The 11,172-nt window shown below is 43.2% G+C and overlaps 1 protein-coding gene across 2 annotated transcripts in view; it reads right to left on the minus strand.

Moving 5' to 3' along the window:
- Window positions 1–1,247: 1,247 nt before the first annotated feature.
- Window positions 1,248–11,172, minus strand: part of SLAMF6 (SLAM family member 6) — a 38,611-nt gene continuing 28,686 nt past the window's right edge. For both annotated transcript variants that reach the window (XM_050758922.1, XM_050758930.1), the window contains exons 3-8: window positions 7,231–7,494; window positions 6,684–6,794; window positions 6,307–6,345; window positions 5,197–5,279; window positions 3,297–3,368; window positions 1,248–2,947 (exon numbers count right to left, since the gene is read on the minus strand). In XM_050758922.1, the coding sequence (XP_050614879.1) occupies window positions 2,900–2,947; window positions 3,297–3,368; window positions 5,197–5,279; window positions 6,307–6,345; window positions 6,684–6,794; window positions 7,231–7,494 (617 nt within the window). In that variant the 3' untranslated portion in view covers window positions 1,248–2,899. The remainder of the gene's footprint in view (window positions 2,948–3,296; window positions 3,369–5,196; window positions 5,280–6,306; window positions 6,346–6,683; window positions 6,795–7,230; window positions 7,495–11,172) is intronic.

The raw sequence follows: 11,172 nt of genomic DNA on the forward strand, positions 1-11,172 counted from the left end.
TTATGATAAAAAGGGAGAAAGTTGAAGAGATTGAAAGAAATATAGCAATCAGGAAGTCTGTATTTTAGTAACTGGTCTATAATGACATGTGAGCTGAATTTTCTTATGAGTTCTTTTCTTATTCACCTCTTAGATATCCACAGATATGCCCTTAGTTTTTGTTTTGTCTGTGATCCTCCCCAGTGCAGTCCAGACTCAGGGTAGATTCTGGTAGATTTCCTGCTCTAGATGAATTAGTAGTGCCTTCCATGACATATCCCCTAATTTTCTTGCTGATTTTAGGCACCCTAGATGTTGCAAATATTTTTCTACCTGCACTGACTTTACAGATTGTTCCTTTTCCTCCTCTGAAGAAGCTTGGAAGTCTTCAAAGTTTCCACACACACACACACACACACACACACACACACACAAAAAAAAAAAAAAATTACTATTTTTTTTGGGGGGTGGTCTGCTTGAAAGGAAAGCACTCTCTTACCTGCCCAGTGAGATTTCCCCTGAGCTTCAGGTCATCTTGCACGAACATGGCAGTAACCCTCTTTTTTCTCTTTTCTTTGAAGTCTCCATGAACCTATTCCTTGGAAACTCTTCCTTTTTCTTGATTAAACTTCCCTATCTTGTCCTACTCCACTGACTAATGATGTAACTGATGGCTAACATTTGAGATTAATTAACTTTGATGAGCTTTGTTTTTCTTTTCTATTCTTTTCAGCCATTATTTCAGTTCTTCCCCACTCCAACTCCCCAACCCCTTCCCTTTGAATCTTATGGTGTTGAGAGCTGGTCTTTGTCACATGTCTGGTTGTGCTGAAGGTTTGTGAGATGATTCTGTGTAATTCAGTAATAATAATTAATTTGTACTATTATTAATTTGTACTAATTATATCAGTAATGATACCAACAATGCTGACTGCCATTATTGAACTCCTTTATGTGGCTGAGAGCTATGCTAGGGATTCCAGGTGTATTGTCTTATTTCATTTTCACAAAACCCCATTACATATTCATTTATTTACTAAAAATTTTTTTTGAACACTTGCCATATACTGGATACTGTGTTAGGTGCTAGGGTTACAGTGATAAACAAAACAGTCTCTGTTCCTGAAGAGCTTAGGGTATAGTGGGAGAAATAGATGTTAACAAAATAAAAATAACTGTTTAATGATGCAATAAATGACATAGAAGGTGTAACAGAATAATAAGATCTATTTTATTTTACTTTATTTTGTTTAGTTTTATTTATATGATTTGAGACAGAGTCTCACTCTGTCACCCAGAGTGGAGTACATTGGCACGATTTCGGCTCACTGGAACCTCCATCTCCCGGGTTCAAGTGATTCTCCTGCCTCAGTCTCTCAAGTAGCTGGGATTGTAGGGGTGCACCATCACACCTGGCTAACTTTTTTGTATTTTTTAGTAAAGACAGGGTTTCACCAAGTTGGCCAGGCTGGTCTTGAACTCCTGACCTCAAGTGATCTCCCCACCTTGGCCTCCTAAAGTACTGGGATTACAGGCATGAGCCACCACACCCGGTCTAGAAGATTCATTTTAGGTAGAGTGGTCTGGGAAGGTTTCTCTTAGGAGGTGACATATTTAAATTAAGGCATAAAGAATAGGAGGACCCCAGCAGGCAGAGGAAAGGCCTGCAGGAATATGTAAATAATTAACATAAAGAACTTTTCCTTTAATAGAGAAACTAAAAGAAGATCAGGGAGGTTACATAGAGAGTGTCAGAAGGGTAAAGCTAGCTGAGGCTGGAGGTGGGTCAGACCATCCGGGGCCATGGAAAATGTATTTCTTTCCAGTGCATTGGGAAGTCTTCAGGGTTTTAAGCAGGCAACTGAAGGATCCAATTTATATTAAAAACATTACTCTGGCAGTCTTGTGGAGAGGGGGTTAGAGAGGGACAAGAACAAAAGTGGGGAGAACTGTTCTGAGGTTAAGGTAGGATTCAGGTTAGAGGTGGTGATGGTGGGATACAGGATGGTGGTCAAGGAGTTGGGGGAGCAGTGGAAGGTCCAAGAAATATTTCTGAGGTAGAGTCCAAAGGGCGTGGTGACAAAGACGCTGGAGTCCAGGGATGACTTAGATTCTTGGCTCAAACAATGGAACTGATGTGATACCATCCTCTTCCTTTTTCAGTCTGGGAGACTAAGGCTCCAAGAGGTTAGGCACTATGTCCCAGGAGATGTGTCTAATAAACATTGTACAAGTTGAGCATCCCAAATCCAAAAATCCAATATCCAAAATGCTCCAAAATCTGAGATTTTGAGCCCCGCATTGACATGAATGAAACTCAAGGGAAATACTCATTAGAGCATTTTGAATTTCGGATTTTTGGATCTGGGATACTCAACCAGTAAATATAATGCAAATATTCCAAAATCTGAAAAAAATTTGAAATCTGAAACATTTCTAGTCCCAAGCATTTCAGACAAGGGATGCTCAACTTGTATCAGGATATGAGCAGGGCCCATCCAACTCCAGAGACTACACGTGTAACCAACACATTGTATTATTTCTCAACGAGTCAATCCTACTGCTTTCTAAAGGGAGAGAAGTGGTTCTCTTCTGGATTATAAACTCTCTGTCAACCACAATTCCATTTGCTTAGTTATCAAAGAGAGAGTCAATGTGCTGGTGTGTTATCTTTAGCATGTTTTGGCCTGAAGTGGATTGGAAAATATTATTTGAATCACATGCTGGAAATGATGTTATCCTTAGGTGTTTGACCCAGGTAAGCAGTTTTAAATCTGAAGGACAGGAGGTGATAATTCTATCCTAGATATTCAGATTCCTTTGCCAGGAACAAATAGGAACCAAGCTTCCTGCTCTTCGTTCTCTCTCATGGGATCAGAAGATGTGTCATTCCTGAATTCCTTTGAGGCCTTTCAGCAACTTACACGACGTTGTCAAGGGCAGTTGCCCTGGAAAAAGTGGGTTTACTCTGTGGGAAAAAGAAGAAGATGAAGTAGGTTAATTGGAACTGGAACCTCAGCCCACCCCTCATAACTACAGAGGAGAATTGGAGACTTCTGACAGGCAGATAGTAGAGATATTGACAGCACAGGGCAGGATTAAATTAAAAAACATGTAATTTGAAAACTCGGTTATGCATGGTGACCCTAACACAAAATAACTTGTTGGGTATGTTTTGGTGATGTCCCAAGACTTTCCGTATGCTGCTGGTGTTTGTGCATCTGTAAGATGACCTTTTTATTTTTACTTTATTTGCAAAATCATAGGTCTGTGGAGAGAGGCAAGAATATAAAGACATGGAGCAATCATGGGTTTACCTCTTTGGAATGATTAACTGTGGAGTAAATTGTGACAGTAGCATTTTTTATAGGTGTCGAGATTTCCGTTTCCTGTAAAAAGAATCATACCAGTTTGACTTATACAGAGACAAAGAGATTAATGCATAGATATATTCTTAGGAAGGACTGTGTAACAAAAAAGAGAAGATGTCAAAGTTCTTCCAGAGGAAGGCTGGGGAATGTTTAGTGGAAGACCAAGCATCACTAGCTAACAAACCTGTGAGGGTTTAGTGGCATTTCCTGAGCCCCAAACAGAAGAGCAACACGGCAGCAAACCAGTGGGCTCAAGAGCCAGAGAAAGACAGCCTTGCTGTATGAAGGGAAGGAAGTATTCTTGTCCTTTGTCCACCTCTACTTTCCTTCCTCCATTTTTTAAGAAAGAACTTATATACCAGATAGTTATATTATATGTTTTGCCTCAAATTTTTACTAGCTATGACTGAAACTGCCCATTTTGCCTGCTCCATCTTTTGCTATAATTCTAACTGCCTGGTCATCCTGTCATTGGGGTCTCCTCAAGCATGGGGAATGGGTAGAATAGGAACACTTGGCCTTAAGAATGGCTCTGTGTGGAATGCACGTTACAGAAATAATAGCAGAAGTCCCTACGCCCCTCAAAGAACCTACTCAAAGATTTTGACACTTTAAATTAAAGAAGTATTTAGAGAATTATCAAGACCTCGACTGGGCACAATGGTTCATGCCTGTAATCCCAACACTTCGGGAGGATGAGGCAGGCAGATTACTTGAGTGCAGAAGTTTGAGACTAGCCTGGGCAACGTGGCGAAACCCCGTCTCTACAAAAAGTAGAAAATTTGTCCTGATGTAATGGTGCGCACCTGTAGTCTCAGCTACTTAGGAGGCCGAGGAAAAAGGATCACCTGAGCCTGAGGAGGTTAAGGATGCAGTGAACTGTGATTGTGCCACTGCACTCTCCAAAGCACATTTTTTTTTTCTTTTTGCTAAACAGAAAGCTAACACATTTGTAGGAAATTAGTGTTTTGATTTGTCAGAGTGTGAGTTAACTTGTCTTCAAGAGGAATTTGCAAAGGCAATAGAAATGCCTGAGCCAGTGAGAGTACCCCTTCTTGCTCCCTGTCATCAAGGAGCATACTTTGCAAATATAGGTGAAGTGAATCCAAGATTTCTAGATAGATCATTGCTTACATCATTTGGAAAATACTAAGCTTTCCTGGCTTATTTTTCAGAAGACATGAAAACTGGCCTCTCAAAATGTATAGTATTATTTAGAGACGTGCCACCTGCAGGTCCTTTATTTAGGGGTGGTGGGGAGCTGCGGATGCATGACAGATGAGTTGCTGATGCTTGACTAAGGCCATCCTGTTATGTTGTAGATGAGAGGGGAGGAGTGAAACATTGCTCATGGTTTAGTGGCCTCTACTGTGCCCCCTTCCCCTCTTGAGAGACTATTTCTGAGCTCCCCTAAGACCCCTACATCCACAGTGAGAAGTCAGTCCCCTGCTATGGAACTATGTCCATAGGAAACTTTCAAACTTAGTGGAACTCTGACCCATTCAGCAAGTATTTACTGATCATTAGGCTAGGATACAGGGCAAGAGAGAGGAAGACATAATTTGTACTTTCAGTCAGCTTGTAATTAAGCTGAAGGGACAAGACTTACTGATGTATCAAGCAGTTGGAGAACGGTGTAAAGCAGGGTGTGAATAAACATGTCCTTAAGGGTGAGAACGGCAGACACCAGAGTGGTCTAGCACATAACTTTGCTGGCCCTGTTGCTGTGGCTGTCTTCTCCTCCCCTCAATGGTCATTTGATCAGTCAGATGGTTATGGTGACAAGTTTGTGAACAATGGCTGTAAAACTGACAACACAATGGCGTATAAAGCTGAAAGGACTCACCCTGTTTGAATGAGTGACTGAAGCATACACAGTGTTGTTCACTGGAGAGACTGAAACATACTCTATGTTCCCCGCAGGCTCTGCTGTTAACATAGAAAGGCACAGTCAACGGCAGAAGGACTCTGGGACTGCTCTCCCAGGACCTCGCCCTCCCCAGTGCACACTGTGTCCCCAGATAGGCAGGTGTTTGAAGCATCTGCTTTCCTGAGGGATCACTCATTCTTGACAGTCTTTGGAGTTCTGGGTGAACCTTCTCAGTCATGTGGTCTATTTCTGACCACATCTCTTGGGGTAGGAGGTGGTGTTGAGGTCCCCTAAAGCTTCAGAGTCTCCCTCAGGCTTCACATGTGGGTCAGGAAGCTCCTGGGACCAAATAGCACTGCCTATGGAAGGGCTAAAGACACCTTGTTGGCAAACATAAGGAGCCAGTTATTTCACAGACAGGATATTATTAAGCTTTTCAGAGGTCCCTATAGTGGATTTGATTATTTTGGAGATGAGGAACTGGAGGCTCAGAAAGCTTAACTGACTTGTGCAAAGCCATACAGGCAGTGATGAAACCGGAACTCAAATTCATGTCTTCCGACTTCAGACCTTATGCCTTTTCCTCTACAAGTGATGTCATGCATCACTCATGCGTGAAACGAGACCCAAAGCCAATCTTGAGTCCAGAGCCTGTGTTTGTGTTTCTATATCATGTTTTCTCTTTCCACTGTGTCTATCCATTGCCAAAACCCTGGCTCAACAGTAATGATGCAGTCAGACAGTTTGGTTTTGTGTCTTGGATACTTTAATCCTGCCTGTGCCCTGGACTTGCTGGGTGACGAGGGATGATCCCTTTCACTGGGACTTAGTGTCTCCATCAGCAGGGTGGTGAATGAACCTGATATCACCAAGAGAAACTGTCTGAGTGACTGGTTCACATGCCTGTGCCTGTGAACCATGTAGGACCCATGATTACAGGTCATCTCCCCTCACACCATGTGGTCTGAGTAATGACATTCTGACTCCTTCCTCTGTCATTATCCAGCCCTCTGCCATCCCCCTTTCTCTTCCATTTGGCTCTTCCCATCTGCTTTATGATGGAGAGTTAAGAGTCTGAATGCTCACCAGGGCCCTGTGTTCGCTGAGTAGACAAAGGTAGAGAATCTGAAAAATAAAACCAGAAAATTGAAATGTGTGACAGCAGTGGGAGAGGCATTTCACCCCCAACCCCATGAGTGTTGGGATGTGGTGGGAGGGGACCCAAAAGGAAGGGCAAGCAGCCCTGAGACAGGGTCCTACTTTTCCCTGTAGGATATTTCTCTGAGGATATTAGCAGGTGCAAGATCACACCCCAGGATCATCTCAGTGGACTAGCTGAGCCGGGGTTTGCAGCCTCCCTCCCTCCTCCTGTCCTCCACAAGAGATCCTTGGGAATCAGAGGCCCCAAACTCTCAATCCCTGGAACCCTGGAGAGGAGACAAGTAGGAAGAAAGGAAACCTGCCTCTTCTTTTCCTCAAAACAAGTAACAGCGTTATGATGAAACCGGTGACTATGCATATCCCAAAAACCACAAACAGAATCATTTTGGTATCTGTATATTGAATTTTAACATCTGAAAAGAGAAAAAAGAAATGACATTTGAGACACATCAAGTGAGGCCCACTGTTCTTGGAGCCTTCATGGAGCCTCTTCTAGGCCATATTTGGGGGCTAGGTAGGTTTATTTATACCCAGAGGCTTTGGGGTGAGAGTCCTATGTGGCAGGCAGGGGAGGGTGGGGCCCAGTGGAGTTGTAGGGAGAAAGCAATCGTACCTTCCCAGGCCTTTGCTTTTGGGTTCTGAGTGGGTTGGAGGAGGGGTTGGGGAATGGAGAGGAAGGGAGAGTCCTCTGGGAGTACTGAGAGATGCAGAGCTCCAGAGGGCATCTGTCCCCTCCCAGCAGCATTTTCTGCCTCCCACTGGGCCACAGTTTTGGAAATTATGTAGGATGTGAGGACGCGTTACACCCCACAGCTGCTCAAGGCTCTCAGACCTGAGGCAAGCTGTTACCTCCGCAAAGCTTCTGGGCAGAGACAGAGAAGGATAAATTGCTGACAGCATTCTCTGCTATGCAGGTGTAGTCCTGTTCACCGGAAATCCTGAGGTCCCAGGAGGTAGTGATGTTTGGCTCACTTGAAAGTGTGCTTCCCAAGGCCTCCCATCTGAATGAGACATTGTCATCTGCATCCTCCACAGAGCAGGTCAGATGGATCTCACAGGTCCTATTCTGAAAGAGCTGACTGTAATTGTTAACTTGTATGCTCCTCAGTTGTCCTGTTTGCAGAAAAATAAGATCTAGATTAAGGACAAATGTCTTGGCTCAGCCCCCTGTGAAAAATATCCTTCACTTCAATGTTTTGTATTTCACCTTTGCTGTATATATTATGGTCTGTAGACTCTGTAAAGGACTCTGCTTTTATTGCCCAATTGATGGTAGCAAGGTCTGGGATGACCAAATGATGCAGGACATCAGTATGGGACAGGATAGCCAGCAGAAGAAGTGGGAAGAGAGAGACTGAGGTTTCTATCAACTAGTTGGATAGTTTTGGGGTGGTCATTTTATATTTCTGGGCTCCAGTTTATCCCTGGGGTCCCTTCTAGTACTTGTACTCTGCCCCTGTGTAAAGACAATTTGGAGACCAAGCTGAGAATTCTGACGGCACCTCAGTGAGGTCAGAAGCCAAAAGACCAGGTGCAAGAGTCCTGTTTCCTCTGCTATCAGAATTACCTAACTGGGGTGGAAGATGGAAGCATCACTTCCTTGGGGAATTTGAATCTATGGGGATCCTGGTTCTCACTGTATCTAAAGCTGGCTCCAATAGTGAGAAAGAGACTCAGATGTAGAAGGTCAGCAAGACAGAAAGGAAAATGCTGAGAACCAAAGAACTGGGGAAGGAAGAAGTGAAGAAGCTGAGAAAGCAAGCAGGCAATTCTGGGGAGCAAAGAAGTGCAGCATATCTAGGCATGTGAGATGACATGTGATGCAGATATTTCTGAGAGCAAAGACCGGGAAATACTGCCTAGTAAGATGTAACTGTGAACCAATGGGAACATGGGAGCAAAACAGAAAAGGCTACTAACTTAGCCTTGGCCTGAGGTTTGAAGTAAAGATGACCCAACCAGGAAGAGAATGACTCCAATTCTCTGATTAGAAGAGACCGAGTAGTGCTTTAAGCTTAGTTGAGTAGGGGTTGTGGAGTATCTGTACTGAAATCTTACCAGAACAGAGTTTTCATGTATGGGAAAAGTGTTGGATTTGGAGTCAGGAAGACCTGAATTAAGATCATGGCTTTGTAATTTACTGGCTACATGACCATGGACAAATTACTGCTATATCCAAGCCTCAGTTTCCTTATCTGTAAGACTAGGTAATAATACTCACTTCTCAGGTAATTTTGAAGAATAAATGAGACAGTGCCTGGTATAGGGATAGCAAATATTTGTCATGAAAGTCACATCTTCCTCATCCAATGTTGATGGCTGAACTAAAAAAAAAATCCATCTTGCTACCTTTTTCCACTTAATGAATATGTAAGGACATTTCCACATGTATGTAAGAGTGTAAGTATATCTCAAACTTAGTATAGTCTAAAGGACTCCTGTTTTTCTCTCCCAAACCTTCTCAACCTACAGTTTTCCCCACCTGACTTGTTGACAACTGCATCCTTCCCCTCACTGAGGCCAAAACCCCTGGAGTTATTGCTGACTCATATCTTCATCTCATACTCCCACATCAGGAAATCCTGGTGGCTTTATCTTCAAAATATGTCCAAAATGCAACCACTACTCACCATCTCCACTGCTACCACCCTGATCCAAGCTAGCATCAACTCTTGTATGGACTATTGCAATGGTCTCCTAATTGGGCCATTAGCTTCTACCCCTCTCCCTTGAACTCTATTCTCAACAGAGCAGCCAAAGAAATCCTTTAGACAAGTAAGTCAAATCATATTACTTGTTTGCAAAACCTTCTGATGGCTCTCAGTGTCACTGAGAGTAGAAGCCAAAGTCTTTGTGATGGCTCTCAGTCCTTATGCGATGTGGCCCCTGTTTCCTTTCTGGCCTCATTTTCTATTACCTACCCCTTAGTCTGCTCCTGGATGTTTGGCCTCCTTGGTGTTTCTTGAGTAGGCTAGGCACAGGGGATCTTGCTATCTATGCCAGATGGCGTGGTTTCCGGTTATCTGCATGGCACACTTCCTCACTTCCAATAGGTCTTGGCTCAAATGTCATCTTTTCAATGAAGCTTGTTCTGATCACTCCTTTTAAAATTGTCCCCTGCTCCCTGGCACTCTTGATGCTTCTTATGCTGTTTTAATCTCTCCTTTGTTCATACCAATCAGGGCTTTCTTACATGCTATATCACTTGTTTATATGTTATGTGAATTGTTTGTTACCTGCCTCTACTTCCCTTCCAGAATGTCAGCTCCATGAGGACAGTGATCTTTGTCTGTTTTGCTCACTGATGTATTCCAGGTGCCAAGACAGTGCCTTGGACATTATCCATGTCTAACAAATATTGTTGACTCAATTAATAAACTTATCATGGCTTCAACATTTTCTTAACATTAAACTCTAGGCAGTTGTATTGGTTTGTTTTCACACTATTATAAAGATACTATCTGAGACTGGGTACTTTATAAACAAAAGGGGTTTAATTGACTCACTGTTCTACATGGATAGGGAGACCTCAGCAAAACTTACAATCATGATGGAAGGGCAAGGGGAAGCAAGTCGTGTCTTGCATGGCAGCAGGAGAGAGAGAGAAAGGGCAAGGAAGTGCCACACTTAAAACCATCAGCTTTCATGAGAGCTCACTATCATGAGAACAGCATGGGGGAAACCTCCCACATGATCAAATCAGCAACCATCAGGTCCCTCCCTTGACATGTAGGGTTTACAATTCGAGATGAGATTTCAGTGGGGACACAGAGCCAAACCATGTTAGCAGTCAGTCCTAATTAATTGATATTGGCCCATAAAATCAAATCTTTGCCATTCATATCCTGGCACATATCAAGAGATTGAGCAATGTTAAAAATCAAATCTATATAACTTATACCTTGAAATTCCTGGCAGGGCGCGGTGGCTCAAGCCTGTAATCCTAGCACTTTGGGAGGCCGAGACGGGTGAATCACGAGGTCAGGAGATCGAGACCATCCTGGCTAACATGGTTAAACCCCGTCTCTACTAAAAAAATACAAAAAATTAGCCGGGTGTGGTGGGGGCACCTGTAGTCCCGGCTACTCGGGAGGCTGAGGCAGGAGAATGGCGTAAACCCGGGAGGCGGAGCTTGCAGTGAGCTGAGATCCAGCCACTGCACTCCAGCCTGGGCGACAGAGCGAGACTCCGTCTCAAAAAAAAAAAAACAAAAAAAACAAAAAAAGAAATTCCTTTGCACTATCATAAAATTACCTGGTATAGCTCACACAGTTCTTTGTGTATGTGCCTTTGAAGGAGATGGCACTCTAAAAATCCCTGAAAGAGATCAGTATTGAGCCTCAAGAGGGTGGATGTTGCAAGATAAGTCATACTTGGTCTTCTCAACAATGTTAGAGGAACATTATCTCAGCAAACGTGATGAAGCCTGGTACCCATTTCAGGCTTTCCATTGGATGAGTCTCTCTTCTCTCCAGTATCCTACACTGCCTTGATAATTACTGGTCACCCAGGGTGATTCTGCCTGTAGTGGGTTGAATAATGACCTCACAAAAGATCTGTCCGTGTCCTAATTCCCAGAATCTGAATATTACCTTATTGGACAAAAGGGTCTTTGCAGATGGAATTAAGTTATATGAGATTATTCAGTATAATCTGGATAGTGCCCAAACCCAATGACAAGTGTTCTCATAAGAGAAAAGCAAGGGGATGTTTGAGACAGACAGAAGAGAAGTAGGCAACCTGACTATGGAGGTAGAGATTGGTGTGATGCAGCCACAAGCCAAAGAAAAC

Source organism: Macaca thibetana, chromosome 1 (assembly GCF_024542745.1).
Source record: "Macaca thibetana thibetana isolate TM-01 chromosome 1, ASM2454274v1, whole genome shotgun sequence".
Lineage (NCBI taxonomy): Eukaryota > Metazoa > Chordata > Mammalia > Primates > Cercopithecidae > Macaca > Macaca thibetana.